Below are 27,027 nucleotides of genomic sequence, written 5' to 3' on the forward strand. Positions count from 1 at the left end.
TTTTGATGCCAGGCTTTTTGTTGGCATTGCCCTAAAATTAAGGTCAGTCTCCTGAGTGTTATAAATTGTTGGGGAGAATACTTTCCCTCTCTTATCATTTTTTCAAACTCACTCAAGTATTCCTTCACTGCACCAAAGTCAGAAGAACTCTCCAGTAATTGTTAGCTGACAGATTCCACAAGGTTTTTTGAATCTGTCCAACCAACTGTACTCGCACCAAAAGACTCATCACCATTCATTAACTTGTTCAGGTAAACAGCCTTCTCCTGAACTAGTGCTCCACTCAAAGGAGTTCCCTTTTCTCTTTCCTGCATAAACCAAAGGGAAAGAGCTTCATCCACTTTATCATAATGGGACTGTTTCAAAGTCTGCCAAATTTCAAGTGCTTTTCCCGAAGACATTGCACAGGACTGTTCTAGCTTCACTTGGTTCTCCTTCCAATCACAAATGGTTGCTTTACCAAAACCCAGTTCCATTGCCAGATTATATACATTCTCACCATTGTCTATCCACTTCAAAGCATTCAGTTTTTCTTTGAGAGTTAACGTTGTATGTTTCCATTTACTCATGACGAAAATATGTACACCATGACACCTGGATGAATACAATACAACTTTTACATGTGCCAGCGATCAATAACTAACATAACCAAGCACTTTTTGAGCCAACAGGCAGTGCACTGACCTCGGACACTACAAAGGTCTCAACAATGCACAACAACAAGGGCAGGGAGTGAGAGTGAGCCATTGTTCCCACACTTGTTCCCATTTGTTACCATGGTGTACCTACTTATCTGCTTGGTATACCTCATTCTAGAAACTTGTCACCGTAATTCCATCTAATTTGAACAAATCGGTAATTTGAACAAGGTCTCGTCCCAATTAGTTAGGAGGACGACCGTTCAGTCCCGCGTCCGGCCATCCTGATTTAGGTTTTCCGTGATTTCCCTAAATCGCTCCAGGCAAATGCCGGGATGGTTCCTTTCAAAGGGCACAGCCGACTTCCTTCCCCGTCCTTCCCTAATCTGATGAGACCGATGACCTCGCTGTCTGGTCTCCTTCCCCAAAACAACCCAACCCAACCCAATTAGTTATGATTAACGGGACTCTACTGTATTTGAAATTACAAAATTTCTGGTATTCTTAAAATTCCAATTATTAATTGCACAATTTTGTGAGAATTATAAAATTTATTTCTGGACTCATTTACAAAATAGTGATATATTTTGGCGAGGATTATTCTTTTGTCAAGAAAGTTTGTAAACTCTTTCGCTTTGCAAACTCTTTGGAATATGGTGAGTACCACAGAATGTGGAGGAGTAGTGGGCACGCCTCTGATGGAAGTGCACATTTTTCTAAGTTTGTCGGCAACAATATAATTATTGGTTTTTTTTTAATGTGGAAAAAGTAAAGACAGTGTGATATCTAATAATGTGACAAGGAATAAAATTCAAGAAATATACTGGCAAATCTTCATCAATTATTCAGTCCAACAAGAACCCACAACATTAAATCAAAATTTCAGCCACAAGAATGTACCCCTAGACACAATAACATGAGCCGTGTAACCACTCTTTAGAGAGTGTGTTTCCAGAAACGAATATTAGATTAAATTCTGTAATACAAAATGACCCAACAGCCAAAAAATGGTAGTTGTATTTCGAAGTAGTAGTTAGTTAAAATTTTATTAAGAGTAGATATTTGAAATAGACTAATGCAAAGTAGTACAAAGGTAATCCAAGGAAGACATAACAGAGCTGTGTTTTGTTTTCAATATAATATATAAACCAATGTGCAGCATTGTTAGCTCTCTTGAGTCTTTGTTTTCAATGATGCATGTTCACAGCCTTCTGTGGTAGTTGGAAGTTAGGGATTATAAGCCTAATTAAGTATCATTCTGAAAACTGGATTAGACATTGGAGTGGTGGATAATAGATTATTTTGAGATATTGGGACAGAAAATAGTTGGACTTTATCATACTAATATCTTTGCCAATCGTAGTCAAGGCAGTTCTGCTAATAAACAAGACGTGAGATATAGTGCCCATGAAAAGACTAAATTTGTGCTGAACAGACATTGAAAGAACTCAAACTTATAATTAATATTGTGTTATGAGAATTAAGAAGCTTAGACATTGTAAAGACAGAGATATATTTATGATTTGTCAGATATTAATGGTAAAGGATAGTTTCATGGGAAATCATATCTTTGGTGATAGGAACACGAAGGAATGTGGTACGGACTGACTGTTATTATATTGAAACGATACACATTAGGCGCAACTCCTTCTTCATAGATTCCCCAGTGCCATCTCTCATTAATTTAAGAAGTGAATTGTGTCAATAAAACAGAATATATACGAGACTTTCTCCATGTTGTCTAAATCCCAAAAATCAGCTAGTACATTGACAATTATATCTGTGAACATTCAAGGGTTATTGAGAAAAGCTGATCAACCTGTTAAAAACAGATAATAGAGTTTAACAAAGGCACATTGACTATGAAGGTAACTAAATCAAATTATTTGGGGAACAAAAATTAGAAAAAATAGACTGGAACCTGACTGGTAGGTTATTTCCGAGTAATAAATAAGATCACTGTCTTTGGATACGCCATGGTTGAAAGTGTAAGAAATGTCCCTGGAAATAGAAACCCTGATCAATTATCAACTGCTAGTTCACACAATTAGGTTTAAAACATGAATCAAAGACGTTTTATGCCCAACCCACATGGCAGGGATTGATTCCCTACTAGCTGGGACAATATATATATACAAACTTGTGAGATCAGCTCTGCTGCCAAAGGGAGGGAACATCGAAGCAATATCAGTGCAGTTGAGATGACAGTGGGTGAGTGGGCGTAAACTGGCACAGGCATTGTGAGGCCTGAAAACGGATACAAAGGCCCGTGAAATTTAGGAATATCAACACTACTATCAATGACAGTAACTGGAATTACTACCATTACCACCGACTGCTTCAATGACAAATCCACAACATGGTTGTGACTCAGTCATAATGGACACCGATCAACACGAGTCTGAAGGAGGACTACCAACCAGCATGCTGTCTTCTGTTGGCACTGTCGTCTCTCTGGGGGGTTGCTGATGATGCAGCGCTGTCTCTCGAGTTGTTGCTAAGTGACGTCAGAAGCCAAGAAGAAACTCAGGTAGGAAACAGTTCACTTCACTTCCTGTGGCGTGGATTTTGGGTTGAGCAGTAGAATCATTTTGGTCTCTAAAGCAGTTCTTCATAGTGTTTTTTTAGTCATAGTACCATGTTTGAGAAAGGTAGGTCGATGGCTCAGTAATATCATAAGTAGTTAGTGATGTAGTAATAGTGATTTTCATACTTGTGGTACCGAGCGAGGTGGCGCAGTGGTTAGACACTGGACTCGCATTCGGGAGGACGACGGTTCAATCCTGCGTCCGGCCATCCTGATTTAGATTTTCCGTGATTTCCCTAAATCATTCCAGGCAAATGCCGGGATGGTTCCTCTGAAAGGGAACGGCCGACTTCCTTCCCTAATCCGATGAGACCGATGACCACGCTGTCTGGTCTCCTTCACCAACCAACCATCATACTTGTGTTTGGTGTAAAATAACCCATCAAAATGAAGCATACTTATAAGCCGAGGTCCAATCTTGACATCTACACATCAGATGTTGAATTGGACGAGGCTCATAATGATGAGTGCTGTATATAAAACGTGGCTAAACATAATATAATGGAGACTGAGGAATCTGAATTGGTTAATAAAGGTTCAGTGTGTGCAAGAGAGACCAGCTCTTAAAATGAACATGATGAGCTAGATACTATAGGTGTGCCTAGCACCAATCAAACTGTGGATGTAGACATTGAGTCCTCTGCACCAACAAGTATGAAAATGTTGTTTCAGTTTTTAGTTAACTCTAATAATGAACAAGAATGCAGACATAAAGCTTTGTGGGAACAGAATTTAGAAATAAAGAATTCTATTATGGAACAAGAACTATGGAGAATGCTTTTAAGAAGGAAATGCTAGACTTAGTTAACAAGTTTGAAAATGCCAATCAGGAAAGAGATAAGCAATTGTCAGATACTTTAAGGAAGCTATCATTAACTGTAGAATGAACTCAATGTGTAACCAATTCCTTGAAAACTTCTGTAGCTAATCTAGAAGAGAATGTAAATTACATTAATAAAGAAGATAAAATGACCACACAGATTGAACAGGTTTGTGATCAGGTTAAGAAGTTGCAAATAGTCGGTCAGGAGTATATTGATGACTATCTGACCAAACAAGCTAAAAAATTAGAAGACAATGTATCTGAATGGCTGGAAGCAAAATCCATGGATGTTCTGACCCAGGTTAATAGCGCGATTAATAATGTGATGTAACATGTAGACCAGATGCACCAAAGCACGACAAATTTGAAACAGTAGCTAAGCTTAAAGAAGAATTCAATTTAATAAAGGAAAAAGTTATCTCTGAACTGCCTATGTGGCAAAAAAGTGTGGATAGACAACTAAATAAAAGCAATACTCCATGTAGGAAACATTATTATAGGGACAACTATTCAGATGTCAATTATCATGATCATTCACCTATAAGGAAACATAAATGGTGTGAAGGATATAAAATAATGAACGTTGTAGCGAGGAAATGGTGATGATGAACAAAGCTATATGTATCGGGGGCTACTATGTCATCAAAGGTTGAGCATAGTATATTTAAATCTAGATAGTTTCAGACGTTTTCTAATGATAAGAATTCCATACACCCCATGGTTTTCATAAAAAGTTTTAAAAATGTATTCCTGCAATCATGGAGAGAACAAGATAAAATTCAGTTCAGTATAACAAAAATGGGTGGTGGAGTATTTTTGTGGGCGTCTGAAGCTGCTGAGAAACGTCAATCATGTACGGATTTTGAAAGGCTGTTTGTAGTGAAATCTTGGCCGCAAACAAAATAGACTTAGGAATGAAATTTATAGTCCAGAAATTTTTAATACCAAGAAGGGTACAGTCAGGAAATAGTTTTAAAAATACATTAACACAACCAGATATTGAGATAATCCTATCAGCCATAGTGAGGTCCTTAGAATACTGACCGGAAAATTGCCCATACATTTAAGAGAAAATTTGGTAAATGCACCGGTAGATGACATCGATAACTTTCTAACAGTAATTGATTCGTTGGATGTCATTATGGAAGACGCAAAAAGCATGGGAAACTAATTTTATACTAATTAGGGTTGCTATTCACAACAGGGTGAGGACCAAGATTCTCTGAGGTCACTGTGACTGATTTAACAGGCAAATCGTCTTTGATCCCAAGAGAGAGGTTCTCTACCCTAAAAAAGCTCCATGTGTACACCACGTATACTTCACTACCCTAGTGGCTACTTCCCGCATGTAGTGCATGCCTGACCTATTAAGGGGAACCCTACAATTCTGCACCCGATAGCAGAGGTCGAGAAATTTGCATCCGATACCATCGTAGAGTCATCTGAGCCTCTGATTTAGACCTTCCGCTCTGCTCAAAACCAGAGGACCGCGATCAACCCTGGGTACGATGCTACAAATAGACAGCTTTGCCTACACCTCATGTGCATTGCTACTTGCCTTCACCAAATCAGCCAACCCCTGAAAGGTGCCCAGAACCCAAGTGGTAGGCATCATTTGTGCTGACATGTGCCACTACATGCAGTCGGTTGCACCCAGTGCACTCAATAGCTGCCAGCAGGGCCTCCTCCACATCACGGATGAGACCTCCCGGCAAACATACTAAATATACACTGGAATTCTTCCCACCTTGCCTACTACCTCCCTGAGGGGCTCCATCACCCACCTAACTTTGGAGCTCCCAACGACTAGCATACCCACCCTCTGTACTTGTCAGGACTGGGCTGGAAAATCGACTGCTGGCCCAGCAGGAGAGGCATCCCGTGCTGGCTCAGAGTTATCATCAACACTGGGTAGCAGCACGCACCTCTTGCTAAGATGTAGGGAGCCAGCCACATGGCCTGCTCCCTCTTTTACTTTCCATCCCACAACACGCAAACCCACCACTGTCTGCCACCCACTCTGGAATGAGGACCAAGTCAGATGTTGCGTATCAGAAGCCGTGGCAACGTCTGGCTCACCAGGGGATTCCAGTGACACCAAAGGTGTTGCAGGTCTCATCACTGGCACCTCGACTTCACCACAACTTTGAGAATTAGCTAGAAGCTTATCAATGGTAGCCAGTGCAGCTTCCAGATGTTAGATGTTTACAGACAGCAGCCTCTTCTACTTGTATCCGCTCACACCAAGAACAGTCCCTAGCCATATCGTACTGTGTATAAAATAGACACAAGGTCTCAATTGGTGCTACTGAGTATGAAAATATACCAAGGAAGAATAAAGTAACACTAAAGTTACTGTGCAGATTTCTCACTGTACTCTGAGACCACAAGCTAATAAACAGAAATAAATTTCTCTACTGAAATTGATGTATTTACATATACCTGTTATTAGAAATCCTGTTTGCCAAAAAGTTACTTCATGAGATAAATATTCGAACTAGAATGCACTGATCTAAACTGTGTGCTGTCTATTAGCACAAAACTGAAACTTAGTGGCGTGATGGAGTTTCTGGCAATGGGAAAATTTACACTAGGAAGCCGCTCTGTGCAAGAATATTCACAAGACTTCCACAAAAACAAAAACTATGAATAATTTTCTAACCTCTAGTCTAAACAGCAACATACGCAAGTACAGAAGCACATGAACAAAAAACAAACACTAAATTAATTTACAGTTTATCAGACAAGTGCTGCTGCTGTTCTACTGCGCGTCCTCTCGGCTCGGTGGCTGCCACTACACATCTATCCAGATCATCACACAGGAATTCAAAACTGCATCAGTATCCACTGCAAGTACTATGACAGTTAGGCAGGAGGTGAGAAAACTTGGATTTCATTGGTCGAGTGGTTGGTCATAAGTCAATCACATCGGTAAATGCCATACGATGGCTCGCTTGGTGTAAGGAGCATAAACATTGAATGATTGAACAGTGGAAAAACACTGTGTGGAGTGACAAATCACAGTACACAATGTGGCGATCCGATGGCAGGGTGTGGGTACGGCCAACGCCCAGTGAACATCATCTGCCAGCATGTGTAGTGCCAACAGTGAAATTTGGAGGCGGTTGTGTTATGGTGTGGTTATGTTTTTCATAGAGGGGGGCTTGCACCTCTTGTTATTTTGCGTGGCACTATCACAACACATGCCTACACTGATGTTTTAAGCACCTTCTTTCTTCCCACTGTTGAAGAACATTTCGGAGATAGCGATTGCATCCTTCAACACGATTGAGCATCTGTTCATAATGCACGGCCTGTGGCGGAGTGGTTACATGACAATAACAGCCCTGTAATGGACTGGCCTACACAGAGTCCTGACCTGAATCTTCTAGAACACCTTTGGGATGTTTTGGACCGCTGACTTCATGCCAGGCCTCACCGACCAACATCGATACCTCTCCTCAGAATGGGCTGCCATTCACCAAGAAACCTTCCAGCACCTGATTGAATGTATGGCTGCGAGAGTGGAAGCTGTCATCAAGGCTAAGGGTGGCCAACACCATACTGAATTCCAGCACTACCGATGGAGGGCACCATGGACTTGAAAGTCATTTTCAGCCAGGTAGCCAGATACTTTTGATCACATAGTGTATGTACCTCGTTGCTACACTTGCAGCAATCCAGAAACTGGAACAACATTTGTTAGGTTAGTTGGGCACAAATTGAGTGAACTTGTATTTTCTCCTTGGCAGTAAGAGCAACTATTTTTTTCTGTGAACTTTCTCCGAATTTCAGATACAAGAGCAGCTTTGTTGGCTATCAGACATTCAACTTGGCTTGGTTTTGCATTTAAACAGGGAAAGTTGGGAAGACCCTGAAATCAGCCCCTTGACAGTTCATCCTTGTTGAAAGTACGCTCCAAGAATGTGACCAAAGATCATTTGCAGACATATCTTTTGTGCAAATGACACTTCAAGCATATAAAACACCTATCATTTTTCTAATTTCGCAAGTGACACAGTCCATTCATTGTTTTTAGTACATTTTGAGTGTTTGATTATCTGTTTTTCTTCATGATATGTAGTACTGCTTAGTCAAAAATAGACAGTAAGTATTGATGGCAGAGTCACCTACTCTTTGGCAAGCTTAAGTATGGTGACCACCTCTGTCCTTTCGAATGTTCATAGTCAAGCTTCTTCTGGAAGACAAAAAGTTGGCAATTTATTACTCGACTTCATCCCTAGTGACAATTTTTATAAAGGCATTCACAGCTGGGCCTGTTGTGATGTATACAATGAGGATTGATGTAATCAGCATCTGCATGTTCTTCTGCTAGTCCCTACTCATTCACAATGATGCCATCTTCATTTTCACTTCTATCAAAAACACTGAGATAATAAAGAACTAAATAATCAACATTGCCCACACCACTGATAGTAGTTTGAGTGATAGAGCATTATGCAACATGAGCTTTGTATATTACACTCCCTATGTCTAGGTCTGCAAAATATCGTCACCATCAAAATACACTTCAACACCAATTAAAAGCACTTCCTACATGACTGTACTTAATTGTGCATTATCAACTGAAGTTGAGCAAAGACAAATCTTATTTTGCGGCCACATGTAGTAAGCGTTGATTCATGCAGTGGAGAATGGCAAAACAGAGGCATGCCAGCGACCGAGGCATTGCAAAGTAGGCAAGCACAGATAGCCTTGCTGACAGCAGCAGTCTACCAACAGGCTGACACAAGGACGCACACAGACCAGCCGAGCGACGCCTGGAGAGTGCTGAGTAAGGGAAATTGAGGCCAGCACGCTAAGTTACGCTGCAATATACTGTGAGAGTAATAACAAAAAGCTACCACCGAGGGTAAAAAATGTCCTCTTGCCAGGTATAAATAGTGGAGCGCAGGCAGCAACAGACAGAAGCCATTAGGAAGCAGTTCGGATCCGAGGACGGACGTAGTCCGTGTCTGAATGTTCAATCATCATAGGTGATGATTCCAGAAGTCTGTTCCAGCTCGCAGGAGTCATCCGTTCACCACTTCAGCTCTGGAGGTCAGCCCGAGTTCGGTCGGCACCATGGCTGACTAACTACAGCGAGAACTTCCAGCAGGACCGGCCGCAGTGCGATCTCGGTCAGAGGCATCGCCGGGGACTGACGTCCGGACTTCATGGCAATCCGACCCCACGGCACGTGGTCCATCCATGGCGGGACCTCGTGGCCATCGCTGCTGATGGCTTCCCAGCCACCGGTGCAGCAGGCATCGGCAGCTGACCTCACGGCGACGCGGCTCCATGGGCGTGCCTGTACTGGGGTGCTAAGCGGTGACGAGTTCATCTCAACCACAGGGCATCCTGGCTTCAGCGGAGCACTGGTGGCCTCAGGCTCTGAGTGCGATCAGTGGCACACGTTGCGCGCATTGTTGGAGAATCTACACAGCAGCAGCCAGGCGAAGGGATCCGCAGGGCTGGGCAGCAACAACAAGGGAGAAATTGTAAAGAAAGTTCAATAAATAATTGTAAAACTCCACGCCATCTCAGTCTTTGGCATAGCCACTGTGTCTGCTGCTAAGAAGTGGTGCAGATGTCATAACAAGTGGTGTAAGGCGCACCCACCTCACGACTTTGACTAGCACCGTGTGGAGCAACCAAGAAACACCGAATAGGGTGAGTCCAGCAACTGCCTTCTCTCTATGTTTTTTGTGTAGCTAGACATGTCAAAAATAACGTTGAGGGATGTGAGAGTGTCATTTGAAAGGCCTAGTAGCCCTGTAGGCTTATCGCAGTTTCGTGGGAATGATAGTCATGTTAACTTAGTCCCATCTAAATGTGTAGTGTGTGGATTAACAGGTCATGTCGCTCCTTGCGATAAATTTTTACCAAGCACTTGTGATGTGTGTGGCTTCTACGGTCATGTAACGGGGCAATGTGGTAAGTCTAGATGGCTTGCCATTAGATGTGCTAGGAATTAACTTGCTTCTAGCTAATACAATTTTATTTTTGTGAGGTGAGGTATACCACACGGAAAATGTCAGAGACATGTGCAACAAGGACAAGTGACGCCGTAGTCGCATTGACAGAGCAAGTTAACTGACTGAAGAAAATAAGTTGCAAAAGCAGCACATGCAGAGGATGGAGCAACAATTGTTGCAAAATACTCAATCACGCTCGGGAAGCGATAGTGTAGAATGCAAGGGTACAGTCTTTTACGGTGTGGCAGATTGTTCAGTGCCAGATTTTTTAGAGAAAAATTGGAGAGGATGATGCGAAAAATGGGTGAAATGGTAGAAGAATTTTCAGACAGAATTAGAAGAATGAATGTGCACATGTATGAGTTAACACAAGATGCGAGTGCAAATGAAGTTCTATTGAAAGAAGCACAGAATAGAGCTTTAGATGCATTTTTGCGAGGGGTCTCACTGGATTTTTCACGCCGGATATGGATGGAAAATCCAAGTGACTTAGCAGCAGCATTGCACGTAGCTACACATTTGCAGGAAGTGGATAGCGCCACTAGAAGTCACAATGACAAGAAAATTTTTTCATCTTCCAAAGAGCGTTACCATTGTGGAAAGCAAGGTAATTTTAAGGGACAATGTCAGGAACCACAGTGTTTCAATTGTCAGAAAATAGGGCATAAGGCACGGCAGTGTAAAGCCAAGAAACAGGTTAATGATACAGCAGGTAAAAAACTGTTAAACGAAAAAGGGAGTGTTCCTGCCATCGGGAGGCATTCCCAGTAAAAAGAGATACTAAGAGAGTGCACGAAGAGGCGGATTGTAGTTTGATGGTTTGGATAAAAGATAAGGGGCAAAGAGTTTTAGTGGATACTGGAGCACATGTATCAGTAGCCAGTGTGGACCTCGTGGGCAAGAAAGGATTGGAAGTTCTGAGATACAGATTGCATGCAGTAGGTGATAAAAATTAGATGCACTAGGGACAGTACAGCTCATGTTTAAAATAGGGAACGTGTGGTTCCGGGAGCAAATGGAGGTGTTGTAAACTGTGGGACAGGGATTTTCAGTGATACTTGGGTTGGACTTTCTGATTAAACATCACGCCAAAATGGACCTTTTGCAACATATGCTGGAACACGATGGGAACTTGTTCTCAATGGGTACAGCTGTTGCAAATGTTTCAGAGTCACAAGGTGCACCGATAGCTAATGTGATACCAACTAAACTGCGTACAAGTGCATTAAAGATGATTTCGTGTGACAAAGTATGAACAGGTACAGGAAAGTTGATCTGGGTACCAGTGGATGTCGATGTGCCACAGCAGGGTTTATTCTTGGTAGAGCCACTACCGAGTAATGAGGTTTTAGATGAAGATCATTGCTTTATTCACAGGAGTGTATCACGGGTAATGGACATAAATGGGCAGTTTATGGTTCCGGTGAGTTTAGATAACTTCAGGCGGGATGATGCTGATCTGCCGAAGGGATTAGTAATAGCCACAGTAGAGTTAATGGATGAAGAGGACATCAATAGTTTGAGGCTAGACTATGATGTAAAGCAAACTGTCAGCACGTCTGCACTTTGTGACAAGGTAAATCATTTGAGAGGAAATGATCGTTCGGTTATGGAAGCATTATTACTAAAGTATAAAGCATTGTTTGAAGCACACGGTACGTTACCTGCTACACTGATAACACAGCATCGTATACCAACAGGGAATCACACTCCGGTGTATCGTAAGCCATACAGACTACCGAAACAATTACAGCCAGTGGTAGAGCAATTAATAGAACAACAACTGGAAGATGGGATAATCCAGCACAGTAATAGTCCTTGGTCTAGTAGCGTGGTCCTAGTTCCGAAGAAGACACCGGACGGGTCGAAAAAATTTCACTTTTGTTGTGATTACAGACATTTGAATGAACGGACAGTGGTAGACGTATATCCGATTCCGAATATCACAGAAACGTTAGACAACCTAGGGCAATGTAAATTTTTCTCCACTATGGATTTGCGAAGCGGTTATCACAAGATTGAAGTATGTCTGGAGGACAGGCCAAAAACAGTATTTACGATGCATTGTGGTCACTTTGAGTATAAAAGAATGCCGTTTGGACTAAAAATATTTCAGAGGTTGTTGTATGGAGTCCTTTGCAGGTTGAAACCGAAAAAATGCATGGTGTATTTGGATGACATTATAGTTTTTTCAAGAGATATAGAGCAGCATGTGGAACAGTTAGAGGAGGTGTTTAAAAGATTAGAGGCAGCACGGCTAACATTAAGTTTGGACAAATGCCATTTCGCACAAGCACAAGCAAATTATCTCAGGTATGTTATCAGTCAGGACGGGGTACAGACAGATCTTCGTCTCACTTCTGCAGTACGAGATTTTCCGGTTCTGCAAACGGTTAAACAACTGCAATCTATATTGGTCTTGTGAGCTATTATCAAAAATTTGTACAGGGGTTTGCAGAAACAGCAAGGCCACTTACTAAGTTGCCAAGAAAAGGTGTTACCTTCCAGTGGACATCACAGTGCGAGAAAGCATTTCAAGAGTTGAAATGGATACTGCCATCAGATCAAGTTTTGATGTTTCCAGACTTTTCGAAGGAGTTTATCCTACAATGTGATGCATCTAATCACGCTCTTGGGGTTGTACTTGGGCAAGAAATTGATGGCTAAGAACATCCGATTGCATTCGCATCTCGTCAACTTAACAAGATGTAACAAAATTACTCCACGATGGAGAAGGAATTGTTAGCGGTAATATATGGGATTTCGTACTTTCGATGTTATCTGTATGGTAGAAGGTTTAAGGTTGTGACGGATCATTCAGCTCCAAAAGGGTTATTAGGTCAGAAAGACCCAGCAAGTAGGCTAGTGAGATGGGTGCTGAAACTCAGTGAGTTGGATTATGAGGTAATACACGAGCCAGGTGTGAAACATGCCAATGCTGACACATTGAGCAGGAAAGTGGAGTATTACAAGTAACAGGGGTAGCTGAAGATAAGTGGAAAAGGGCACAAGCCGGGGATAGTGATTGCCAATTGTTCAGAAAGCAACCGCAGTTCCTAGTACAGGACAGGTTACTTTGCAGGTTGATGAAATGCGGCCCGCGCGTCGTCGTACCAGCAGCGTTAAGATCTGAAGTTTTGCAACAGGCGCATGACCATTTTCTTTCAGGACATGGTGGGAGAAGAGCTATGGATAGGTGCATAGCAGAGAAGTTTTGGTGGAGGACACAACGTCAAGACGTGGACGAGTACGTCAGGAATTGTGTGCCATGCGCACAGCGTGCAGACTTGAGCCACCAAAAGATTCAGCTTCAAAGATTACCAGAGTCAGACAGACCTTTCCAACAAATCAGAATTGATGTATTAGGCCCATTTAATAGGAGTGCAGCAGGGAATAAGTATGTGTTAACAGTGATTGACCACTTTTCTAGGTACTTAGTCATGGTTGCATTACCAGATCAGAAAGCAAGTACGGTGGCACAAACTTTAGTTAATAATTAGTTATTCAGGTATGGGATACCTCAGTCCTTAATCTCGGATCAAGGTACTAATTTCACGTCTGATCTGATGAAGCAACTGTGTAAGTTACTGAAGGTAAAGAAACTATGGACTAGTCCATTCCATCCGCAAGGAAACGGACGAACGGAGAGAGTGCATCGCACGATCGCTAAGATGGTGAGTCACTATGTAAATAGTCAACACACTGACTGGGATGTGTACTTGCAATTCGTAACCAGTGCATATAATAGCAAAGTACATACGTCGACAGGGTTGTCGTCGTACAAAGTGGTGTATGGGCGGAAGATGCTGTCGCCTTTTGACATGCTTCATCCAAGGCTGGGAGCGGAGGGCAAGCATTAAGGCAATTTGCGAAAACCATTAAGGAAGTATGGCAGAGAGTTAGACAAGCTAACACGAAAGCGTTGAAACGACAAGAACGGATGGGAGGTAAAACGAGGAAGTTGCCACAGTACAGAGAAGGCCAATGGGTGCTACTAGCTAATCCGTATGTTCCAAAAGGGAGAACCAAGAAGTTCACAAACAAGTTCCAGGGACCATACCAGGTAGTGGAAATGACATCACCTGTCAGTGTAAAATTACAATTACCTACCAAGACAATGGTGGTTCACGTTAGTAGAGTTAAGCAATTCCAGGGGGTAGTAGATCCGTATATATGTACTTCTCCTTTTGGCAGAAAGCGAAAAGAAGCACCAGAAGCAGACAGTAAATCGGGTATTAAGTATAAGTTGTGTTCGGGGGATGTGTAGTTAGCAGTAATTATCATGTGTGTATTATTTTTGTGCACGGACTATGGTTATTTTATTGGTATTAAGGGGTAGTGATGGGAGTTTTTTCCTTCTCTCTCCATTCTGTAGGTGACGCAGGATGGGGTCCAAGTGGATAGTATGGGGTGTAGTCCTCTGGCAGCTGACACAAGCTGGCCAGGTACAGGATATGCTGTTGCGAAGTGGGGTGTTGTTTGGGAAACAACCAGATGTGGTCCTCATGAGTCACGAGTGGATGCTTAGGCTGGCACTCAACATCCTGCAGGTAAGGAACAAGATGCGACAGCTACAGGAGGTGGTACCGAGTGTGGAAACGGTTGCATAAAAGAATGGAATATTACGGGACATGCAAGAAGAGTATGAGGCTTTGGATAGGTCATGTAAGGAAATAAGGGAACAACTGCGCCAAGTCGTGAGCATGATTCCAGGGAGGAGAAAGAGAGTAAAGAGGGGTTGGTTGAATGCAGGTGGGAAATGCTGAAAACAATTTTTGGAACAGTGGATAGAGACGATATTGAGGGTTTGAACAATTCTTTAACAGTTATTCATGACAGGGAGGAAATCATAGGGAAGTTAGTGGATACATACACAACAGAGACACTGGGATTAGGTACAGAATTGTGGAATGTGACACGCGTGGTGCGTGGGATGGCTACAAGGTTATGAGCATATATAGAACGAACACAGAAATTATTGAATACGGATCTGGAACAAACGCGATTGGATATAGTGGAAAAGAAGCTGGAAATGGCTAAATTGCTGCGGGAACTGGTTAACAGCACTGGTGATGCATGAGTGAGGATGGATGAATTGCAAGAGGCAGTACATCACGCATTGCACGGGCAGGTGAGTGTGATGTTGATGTCACCAGAAAAATTCAGACCGAGTCTGAAGCAGGCAGAAGGAGAGTTTCCAGAGGGGGTAGAGCACGTAGTGCCAATAATTGAAGCGAGTGTGTCACTTTTTTATCATATGTCTAGGATTAAGGTAACAATGGATCTAGTTAAGATGTATATAGAGATTAGATTTCCAGTAACTAGTGTGGGGAGACAGTATCACTGTTACACAGTGCATCCTTATCCAGTCAGATGGGAGCGCAAAGTTTTATTAATTCCTAAGGAGGGGGATACTCATGCTACTATGTCGAGTTTATTTGAGTAGATATCTAACGGAGCCAGTTTCCATTTGTCCACCACGGGTTGTTTTCACGGGCAAGGGGCCGTGTGAGATCCAGTTATTTAGGGCAGAAGCAGAAGTTTCGGAGTGTCGGAAAATAATAGTGAAGCCTACGCCACATTTTCAGCAAGTTGGGAGGCATTGGTTGTATTCAGTATTTGCTACGGAGAGGATATCAGCCAAGTGTTATGACAATGGGCATTGGACAGCAACCACTGGGATGGAATTCGGGACAGTGGTTTGCTAATCAACGGGACAAATGGTGAAATAGTAGGGGATCGTTTCAGCTTACCAGCGACAGTCACAGGAGTCATCAAGGTTGCAGATACTCATCTGACGTTGTACTAGCCAGATGCGTCATTCAGCATTGCTCCAGGAGAAAATTTGACGTAAATTAACAACACCTTGGATGCTACACTATTGCAAACAATAGATAAACTAGTAGATTCGGAGAATGGTCAAATTTCAATGCAGCAATTATTAAGGCATGTGGAGGAGTAGGATACCAGGCAGAAACGTAGCATAGTGACCATTGGTATTTCAACCAGTACTATTACCATGTTGATTGTATTTATCAGTGTGGTATATGTCTTATTAAAATGGAGGACTCAGCATGTTAATGCAAGACTGCTCCATGAGATTCCTGTAGAATGGATTACCAGTAGGGCATGAGTCAGGGCAACCTGGATGTATATAGGGAAGAAATAGAATATAGGATAGAACTAGAGTTAATGTATAGATTAATTTTGGGGACGAATTAAATTTTTAGGAGGAGGCAGTGTTGCGGCAGTGGAAAATGGCAAAACAGAGGCATGCCAGTGACTGAGGCGTTGTGAAGTAGGCAAGCACAGATAGTCTTGCTGACAGCAGCAGTCTACCAACAGGCTGTCACAAGGACACACACAGACCGAGCGCTGAGCGAAGCCTGGAGGGTGCTGAGTAAGGGGAAGTGAGGCCAGCACGCTAAGTTACGCTGCAATATACTGCGAGAGTAATAACAAAAAGCTACCACCGAGGATAAAAAATGTCCTCCTGCCGGATATAAATAGTGGAGCGCAGGCAGCAACAGACAGAAGCCATTAGGAAGCAGTTCGGATCTGAGGACGGACGTGGTCCGTGTCTGAATGTTCAGCCTTCATAGGTGCCAATTCTGGAAGTCTGTTCCAGCTCGCAGGAGTCATCCATTCGCTGCCAGATGTCAACTTCAGCTCTGGAGGTCGGCCCGAGTTCGGTCGGCACCATGGCTGACTAACTACAGTGAGAACTTCCAGCAGGACCGGCCACAGCACAATCTTGGTCACAGGTGCTGCCGGGGACTGATGCCCGGACTTCACGGCAACCCGGCCCCATGGCACATGGTCCGTCCATGACGGGACCTCACAGCCATCGTGACTGACGACTTCCCAGCCGCCGGTGCAGCAGGCGTCGGCAGCTGACCTCACGGCGACGCAGCTCTGTGGGTGTGCCCGTACTGCGGTGCTGAGAGGCGACGAGTTCATCTCAATCACCGGGCATCATGGCTTCAGCGGAGCACTGGTGGCCTCAGGCTCCTGAGTGTGATCAGCGGCGCACGTTGCGCGCATTGCCGGAGAATCTACACAGCAGCAGCCAGGCAGGGGGATCCACAAAGGCTGGGCAGCAACGACGAGGGAGAAATTGTAAAGAAAGTTCAATGAATAATTGTAAAACTCCACGCCATCTCAGTCTTTGGCGCAGCCACTGTGTCTGCTGCTAACAAGTGGTGCAGAAGTCGTAACACTTATTATGCAATCGAGGGGGAACTGTTGTGTGACAAGTCCTACCTTGGCCAACACTCCAAGTGTTCTCCCAAAAATGGTCTATCAGCCCCTCTTCTAATTTTCTTGGGGTACAGTGATGTTGGACAGTCCACTTAACTAATATTTCCCATTTTTGTAAATATAGGGTCCTATATTGGTTCCTCCAGTGGTCACATTTGCAAAACAATACTTGAAATAATTTTCCATTAAGGTTAACCTCTTATATAATTTTCTGATGGATTACTTTTCCTTCCCTGAGTTGCACAGCCTGTGATGGGTTCTCCTGGGGATGTCTGCTCCTGCAAACTCCAGAGAACCTTTATTTCCGGTCCCTTTTATATTCTTGTGCCAAAATGACTTAATGTTTTTTGGGTGCTCTGTTGCCCCACAACAAGACAGTGGCTGCTTGTAGCCATCACCTGCTACCATCAATTCCAGTTATAGCACTCTATCAAAATGCAAACATCTCTTTATTCCAAGCTTGGATCACAATGCGGTTTGCATCACTCTCTTTTACATGAAAATCTGCATCCATACCATTCATGTTACTATCTGATTTCTTGTCTTGCTTAACTATTGTAGGCCAGAACTTAAGAACTCTGAAATGAACAAGCTCAGTGAGGGGACATATCACTGCCAGGTCTCAAGGTCACAACTTCTTTTTTTTCTTTTTTTTTTTCCCCCCCCCCTGTAGGGTGATAGTTTTACAGCTTTTTAACTATTTAGGAAGCACTCTTCTTTGTATGTCTGATATATACATACATAATTTTGTATAAAACTCTTTAAATTATAAATTTTCAGAAACCCCATCTAAATGTTTCTTTAGTAGCATTCCAGCCACTAAAATGAGAGCTAACTGCCAGCAGCAGCAGGAGTTTCTCTTTTTACACAACATTTAGTTGTGATTCTCTTGAGAAGTGAATAGCATCTGTACATTTATCTAATGACTAATGTTAAATGATAATGTCCAAATGCTTTTGTATTTTTTACACCTCAGTGTCACTTAAGCTGACTTAGTAGCATCTTCATAGTGATACAGCTTAACAGCAGTACTTATATTGCATCTAATGACTGCTTGGGTTAATCTAATATTTTTGTCATATAGTTGAACATAGATTAAAGGTGCATAAGGACTGTGCCTGTTGTATATGGCTGCAGGGGGACCTGACCACTGTCTAGATTTAGCTGATAGCTGCATTGTCCAGTCGACAGACTTCTGACATAAGGCACCTGGGGATATAGCTGTGGCATATCTGTGCGAGTACTTCACCTTTCTGTAGCTGACAAGCTTCAAACACATTGACTTTTGTGCACTTTTAATTTTTCCGGCAATCCTCTATTTTGCCGTATCATTCCACAAACTTGAATTTACTTTTTAAGTAATTTCTCTGCAAGTTCTATACTGTTATAATAATTATCCACATAGAGGTGATGCCACTTTCCATAAGATGGTGTCAATAGTTTCATCACTGTTTTTGATAAAGGCTGTCCAACGCTGGTATATATCTTGAATGACGAAATGTATCCCGCACTCGAATCACACAGTATCCAAATGAGTATGCCATATTTTGTAAATTTCGATGATTGTAAACTTTAAAATTTAACTGTCCACGCCACGGTATCATTCCTTCACCAACTGAGATGTTTTGACTTAGATTAAAAGTTTCTTTAAACTTTTTGGAAAAATAATCAGTTATGAATTGCACTTTGAAAAGCCAGTCAGCATTATCCAGTTTATTGTTGTTGTCAGAAAAATGTAAAAATAATAATATTTGTCTGAATCGGTTGCGTGACATCATTTTGCGAAATATCGGTGTGTCTATCAACGGATTCGTTGACCAATAATCATCAATCCTTGCTTTTTTTTACAGTTCCCATAAGGATAGCAATCCCAAACCATTTTCTAAGTTCGTGTCCTGCAACGTCGACAAATTTGGCAATTTTTATCCAGCTTCCTTCTATTGCAGTTTTGAGTGTAGTACTTGTTGGTTTCATTGCTAATATATTCAAATAGATCATTCCCAATACATAATTATATGATATCCTCGACACTGTGTGTATCTTTGGGAAATATGTTTCGACTCTGAGATCCACATATACAGAGTGTTACAAAAAGGTACGGCCAAACTTTCAGGAAACATTCCTCACACACAAAGAAAGAAAAGATGTTATGTGGACATGTGTCCGGAAACGCTTAATTTCCATGTTTGAGCTCATTTTAGTTTCGTCAGTATGTACTGTACTTCCTCGATTCACCACCAGTTGGCCCAATTGAAGGAAGGTAATGTTGGCTTCGGTGCTTGTGTTGACATGCGACTCATTGGGCAGGCATTGTTGGTGATGTCTTGATTGGGCCCCATGTTCTTCTACCTACGCTCAATGGAGCACGTTATCATGATTTCTACCTGTGTTGCTAGAACATGTGCCTTTACAAGTACGACACAACATGTGGTTCATGTATGATGGAGCTCCTGCACATTTTAGTCGAAGTGTTCGTATGCTTCTCAACAACAGATTCGGTGACCGATGGATTGGTAGAGGCGGACCAATTCCATGGCCTCCATGCTCTCCTGACCTCAACCCTCTTAGCTTTCATTTATGGGGGCATTTGAAAGCTCTTGTCTACGCAACCCCGGTACCAAATGTAGAGACTCTTCGTGCTCGTATTGTGGACGGCTGTAATACAATACGCCATTCTCCAGGGCTGCATCAGCGCATCAGGAATTCCAGGCGACGGAGGGTGGATGCATGTATCCTCGCTAACGGAGGACATTTTGAACATTTCCTGTAACAAAGTGTTTGAAGTCACGCTGGTACGTTTTGTTGCTGTGTGTTTCCATTCCATGATTAATGTGATTTGAAGAGAAGTAATAAAATGAGCTCTAACATGGAAAGTAAGCATTTCCGGACACATGTCCACATAACATATTTTCTTTCTTTGTGTGTGAGGAATGTTTCCTGAAAGTTTGGCCATAACTTTTTGTAACACCCTGCAGTAATAATGGAAATGTTATTGGTGTGCTTATTACACTAGTGACTCATGCCTGTCAGCAAAATGGTTATTTGTGCAATCAACAATGTAGTAAAAGACAGTTTGCTACTTGCCATAAAGAAGAAACTTCAAATTGCACACAGACACAATTAAAAGACACTCACATATAGCTTTCGCCACAGCCTGCATCAGTAAAAGAGATGCATACACACAAGCAAGCTCACCTGACATAGGATGGAGATGGCGACTGTGTGTGCATGAGGTGTGCTTGGTTTTTTTTGGTGTGTGTTTGTGTGTGCGTGTGTGCATGCATCTCTCTCTTTTACTGACAAAGAATGAAGTCGAAAACCACGTGAGGGTCTTTTAATTGAGCCTGTCTGCAACATGACATGCCTTCTTTGCAGTAAGTAGCAATCTGTCTTTTCCTACATTTTTGACTGGACAAATAATCATTTTGCTGGCAGGCATCAGTCACTAGTGTAATAAGCACACCAATAACATTTACATTATTATTATATGTGTGAGAAAAAATAATGACACTGATTTTTTTTCCACAGGCAGAGTCATTGTTCCCAGTCTTGGCAGCAGTGCTGAAAGCCTTCAATCGGCGGGGCCTTTAACTTGATGGTCACATTCTTTTAAATAGTCTACAGAGTCCCAAAATGACGTCCTTTTAAGACATTTTTTAGTATCTGGAAAAGAAAAGAGTCATGAAGGCTCTGATCAAGTAAATAGTGGGGCTGTGGAACAGTAGAAATGCCTTTGATGTCAAAAATTCCATGATGGAAATGGCTGTTTGACATGGGGTGTTGTCATGATGCAGCATCCACTTGTCTACAATGTCTGGTCTCACTCTATTCACCCCATTCCTGAGCCTTTCAAGGACATCTTTGTAAAACACTTGGTTGACAGTTTATCCTGTAGGAACAAATTCTTTACGCATGATACCCCAACTATGAAAGAAGCAAATCAGCATTGTTTGGATCTTTGATTTGGTCATTTGAGCTTTTTTGGTTGAAGAGCTGTCTCAGTATGCCACTCTTCATTTTACCTGTGTGTCTCAGGTTTGTAAGTTTGATGTTTTCGCAACTTTTTGATGTTTTCGCAACTTTTTGATGTTGAAGGCGGCTCATTTTCAATATGTTCTCGGTCTTCCAAAAATAATTTTTGTGTCAGTGTAAAACTAGTGTTATTGGTAAGAAGTGTTCCCCAGAGGCCTGTTTCAACTTTTCAAAGGTCACACTGACAAATTCCCCACGTTAAACAAAAAACTCGATGACATAGCACTGCTCTAAATTCCAGTGTTCCATTTTTGTAACACACAACAAAAATACTACTTCACTGATTGCGCTTTCAAAAATCGCATAATGGGTGTAGGGAACTGAAACTCTGACTAGCATCTGGAAGGGAGGAACACACTTGTCTGCACAAGTAGAACAACACAGCATTACCAGATTGCTCATAGTGTTCTCACTCTCATTACTTTTCTCATACATTTCTTATTTGCAGACAACTTATCTAATTTCAGACTACTAATACCATATATATACCTAAGTTGATGTTTTTAGATTATGTGACAAGTAATAGTACATCCTTACCTATAACTCTCAATGCTTGACCTATGAGTTAAGAAGATAAGAAAAACATAAAATAAAAACAAGAAAATTAGTTAACAATAATATTCTTTATTTTGTCATTACAGCACAAAATAAGGATAAAAATAAAACAAAAATGTTGCTACAATGATTTGTAAATTAAAAGATGTGTGAGCTCATTTGTATTTAATACTGATACACAGGTTTCATACTGTCAAAGCAGAAACATATACTACAAAAGAAACATAGCATGTCAACAATCTGAGGTATTTACAATCAATTTAATACTGCAGTAACTCAATATACAAAATATGATTCAATAACTAAGCACTAAGAGAGTGAAATAAATAAAAACATGACGGAAGAAAGAAGACTGCTGATAATGAAGAATGGAAAGTACTGTAGTTCACAATCATAATTTAAACATTTACAATAATAATTTAAGGAGAAAATCTATAAATAAATATATGAACAGGAGTAAACACCTAACAACTGATAACAGAATTGTACACAGCAAATGAGATACTACATTAAATACAGCTGCAAGTGGACTCATTAATATTATATTGTAACTAGAAAACAAGTGCGCCCACCTTGGTCAAATAACATATTCTGGAGAAAGGGAGGAAGAGGGAGAGCCATGGATGCAGATACAGCTACTGTGGCACATTCACAAGAACAAATGAGCATAGACATCTCTCTCTCTCTCTCTCTCTCTCTCTCTCTCTCTACACACACACACACACACACACACACAAACACACACACACACAAAAGTTGGTTTGTCAAGCCCTCCATAATGAGAAACAGTAACTGTAAAGTTAACAAGTAATAGTTCAGTCTTGGTCATTATAAAAAGAGTGCACACCATGTTGTTTATTACAAACTTTACATTCTTTTATCAGAATAGAGGATATAGTGTGAGTATATTGTCCATATTTTTATTGAAAATAGCATCCTAAAGTTTAACCAGTGATAACCAAAATGAAACTACATTCCATAAGAAAAAGAACAATATTAAGAGCTGTGCCACAGGAGTAAAGTTGTACTATACTCCAATTAATCTTACTATTTTCTTAAGCAAAAAACGGTTACCAGTAGTAGTTGTTTCTTTTTAAGAGATTTCTTTGTGAAGCAAAGGAATCCAAATGGTCTTTTTGTAACTTTTAAAAAACTTTTTAACAAGAAGTAATTAAAAATTATGTGCTGGTCTCTATCTTGATACAATGAACAAACATCAATGAACAGATAAATAAACATCAATGACCAAATTGAGGTAACCACCCAATATAATGAAGCATTTCCTTTTTTAACATTTGTCAGTATGCACAAAATGTCAATTATTTTCTTACTACTAGTGACTGTATTAAAAATTTACTACAAATTCAAAACTTTGTAACTTCATACATCAAATTTGTATTTATGGTCCCCTAAAACTTGAGTCAGACAGATGCATTTGACCTAGCAGGCATTTTAAATTTTGTATCTTCCACGTTCTTATAAATTACCCAGTCATTGACATTCACTTTTTAAATATTGACAGTACCTCATGGTCTTTGTTTATGTAAATTATTAAGAGGACATGATGTGACATGAAAACTGAGTTCTCTTAATGGGACGGAAGCTGCCTAAATGAGCTGAAAGTACAAGACACTACCTTTTCTTTCACACACTAAGCCAGTAATCATATTAACAACAGCATAATTAGGCAGCCAAAATACATATATACATACACATAGAAACGTATAAAAAAAATCTAAGATTTTCACAGATCTTATCCTTCATATGTGTGGCTTGTCCTCGACTATTGTGATGGCAAGGTTATGGTGAGGCCAAAGAAATGTTTTCGGTAGTTCCAACTGAAACAAAAACAGAATAATCCTTGTTACACTTCTACGTTACAGCACCAATACAGCAAGGACAGTTATGGCAACAAGTAAATAATTTAGAAGTAAAGGAGACCAGTCACAGACTAGCAGAAGTACTGAATTCTTCACACACGCACAAAAGACACTGTAAGCACTTGGCTGCCATGAGAGCAACGCATGTAGCCTTCAATGACTGCCATAGCTGAACACTGTAGCATGATCTTTCACAAAACCCAAAGGAGTTTTGGTCGTACTAAGTGTCCAGACACTCGTGGATGACAACGGAATAGCAAAACACAAGTAGAAATACTTAACTCCGTTTACAAATGTTACTTTATGAAGGAAATGGCAGACATTCTACCAAAGATCCTTTGCACCCCCCTCAAGTGGTATTCCATCGCCCATCAAACTTACACAACTTCCTGGCTGACTTTCCAGCCCCTTGTCACAGCTGCCACATTCCTAAGGCCCAATACCTGCCCAAAAGATCCTTCCCATCCCTCCTCAAGTGATATTCCACCACCCATCCAATCTACCCAACTTCCTGCTACATCACTCTGCCACACTCAATTCCAGCTGCTTGCCACAGTTGTCGTATCGCTGTGGAAGACCCAGGTCCAGGACATGCCCAATTCATGCACCCAGCACTTCCTACTCCAGTCTTGTCACAGGATTAGCCTATTCCATCAGAAGCAGGGGCATCTGTAAAAACAACTCTGCTGTAACCGTTACACAGCATTTTACGTTGGCATGACAACCAACCAACTGTCCACCAGAATGTATCAGAACTTCCAAAATGAGGCCAAGAACAAAGTTTGACCATCCAGTGACACAATACACTGGCAAGCACAAAATTCTCGAGATCAACGGCTACTTCAAACCCGTGACGTCTGGATTGTTCCCTCCAGCACTATCTTCCTTGAACTATGTAGATGGGAGTTATCCTCACAACGCACCCTTTGACACATAATAGTCCTGGCCTCTGTTTCTGCTAACCACTGTCCCCATATGCTCTACCCAACAGTTTCCCCTTCCTCTGTCCTGTCACCTCCTCCCAATCCACACCTCCAGGTCATCTTCATCATGCACTGCGCTTCACCAGCTCCAGTATCATCACAGGCTGAAACCAACCACACACCTCCCTCCAGCATTCCTAGCCAGCAACCCTACTGCCTCCCTCCAAGCTACAACTTACCCATCCCCAACATTCCTTTCTGCTTCTTGTCTCTTGCCCTCCTCAACCCACTCCACCTGATGTTACCCCCACTCCATCCTATTACAACTCTTGAACTGCATTACCAGTATTGTGTTTCTAGCTGGCACCACGTAATTGCACGTACGTGTGTGTGTGTGTGTGTGTGTGTGTGTGTGTGTGTGTGTGTGTGTGTGTGTATTTATTTCCGACAAAGGCCATGTTGGCTGAAAGCTGACTTTCTGGCATTCTTTTTGTTACGCCTATCTGTGACTTAGCATCTTCACCATATGGAGTGTATTTCTACTTTAGCTCATCAAACAAGTTCTTCCACACACTAGCAATATTTTCTCTATCTTTTGTTTGTGCCTTTCGACTACTGAAGGCTTCTGCTATTCAGTGAGTGGTCTCCTTTCATCCTAAATAATTTAAATTACAGTACATCTACATAGTACTTTCACTAAAACCAGCAAGTCAATTACTAATTATTCACTAACACTCAATGCAGCAACAGCAGCAAGATGAAGAAAAGAAGAACAATCAAACACTTTGACACTGCCAAAAATCTTCACAGAACTGTTTAAACTGCACACTGCCACAAAGAAACCTAGAGAAAGTAGCAATAATGTGTTTATCAGTCCAAACATTCTTAATGAAATAAAATACCACAGGATACAAACAGCCTAAAAAAGTGCATGAAAGAAAAAACTGTTTTCTTAAGTTCTTGTAACTGATAACACGAGACAATACTGACCCTATGACTTACCTTAGAAGATAGGTTCAGGAAAGGCAAACCTACATTTATAGCATTTGTAGACTTAAAGAAAGCTTTTGACAATGTTGACTGAAATACTCTCTTTGAAATTCTGAGGGTAGCAGGGATAAAACACAGGGAGCGAAAGGCCACTTACAATTATTTGTACAGAAACCATATGGCAGTTATATGAATTGAACGGCATGAAAGGGAAGCAGTGGTTGAGAAGGGAGTGAGACAGAGTTGCAGCCTATCCCCTAACATTAGGGAAATTTGTTAGCACTGAAAATAGATTTAAATTGTTAGGAAGTCTTTTCTGAATGCATCTGTATGGAATGTAGTCATTTATGGGAGTGAAACATAGATGAGGACACATTCTGAGACATCAAGGGATCACCAGTTTGGTACTATAAGGAGGTTTTTATGTGTGTGTGTGTGTGGGGGGGGGGGGGGGGGCTAAAATTGTGGAGGGAAACCAAGAGATGAATACAGTAAGCAGATTCAGACAGATACAAGTTGCAGTAGTTATTCAGAGATGAATAGGCTTGCACAGGCTAGAGTAGTATGTAGAGCGGCTTCAAAACAGTCTTAGGACTGAAGACCACCGCCAACAACAACAACAACAACAACAGATAACTGACTCACAGAAAAAACCATAACTGATGAATGAAATACCATGATCATCTGCCCACAATACAAAAGAAGGAGTCAACACAGGTGTCAACATATACAAAGAAATATTCCACTTCCAAGTTACACAAAAGCTATTTTACAAAGCGCTGACTGAAACCAATAAGTAAGTAACTTAAGAGTTGAGGCCTTGTTGCTGAGTGTTTGGACTGTCTCGCATCGAACCACTTCATCTTGAGACAAATGAGGGACTGATTATGCGATTTGTGAACTTAAAGAGTAGCATATCCGACCAGAGAGTGAAATGCACTGGTAAAACATATCTGGTACACAATGTATAGTCACATTGGATATTAACTGCAGAAAAGTATTATGGAAGCCCTTTTCAATCAAAATAGGGCTGGCAATGGATGAGATGTTCATATGATCCTCTTAACACAATTTTCAGTGAAACAAAAGTAACAAAATTGTGGAAAGAAAACCAGCTTTTACAAATCTCTCATTCTCAATCCCCCTCCACTCATAGTTTCCACTCTGCAGGCTTGGCAGCAACAGGCCACTGCAGTCAAGCTGGTCGTACGTTGTGTTCCAAAAATGAACAGCATAGAAATAGAAGTGATGACACTTTCTGCAGGACTTGACCATCATTTTGCAGGACAATGCTCAAGCACGTACAGTGCAAGCTGTTACTGATTTGTTTGACTGATTGGGCTGCTAAGTGCTATACCACT

General features: G+C 41.4%; 1 protein-coding gene across 1 annotated transcript in view; it reads right to left on the bottom strand.

Moving 5' to 3' along the window:
* Positions 1 to 21,922: 21,922 nt before the first annotated feature.
* LOC124791568 (suppressor of fused homolog) overlaps positions 21,923 to 27,027 on the bottom strand; it is a 143,886-nt gene continuing 138,781 nt past the window's right edge. Inside the window, exon 9 of the mRNA XM_047257873.1 lies at positions 21,923 to 23,711. Within this exon, the coding sequence (XP_047113829.1) occupies positions 23,634 to 23,711 (78 nt within the window). The 3' untranslated portion in view covers positions 21,923 to 23,633. The remainder of the gene's footprint in view (positions 23,712 to 27,027) is intronic.

The sequence above is a fragment of the Schistocerca piceifrons genome, chromosome 1 (genome assembly GCF_021461385.2).
Source record: "Schistocerca piceifrons isolate TAMUIC-IGC-003096 chromosome 1, iqSchPice1.1, whole genome shotgun sequence".
In the NCBI taxonomy this organism is placed as follows: Eukaryota; Metazoa; Arthropoda; class Insecta; order Orthoptera; family Acrididae; genus Schistocerca; species Schistocerca piceifrons.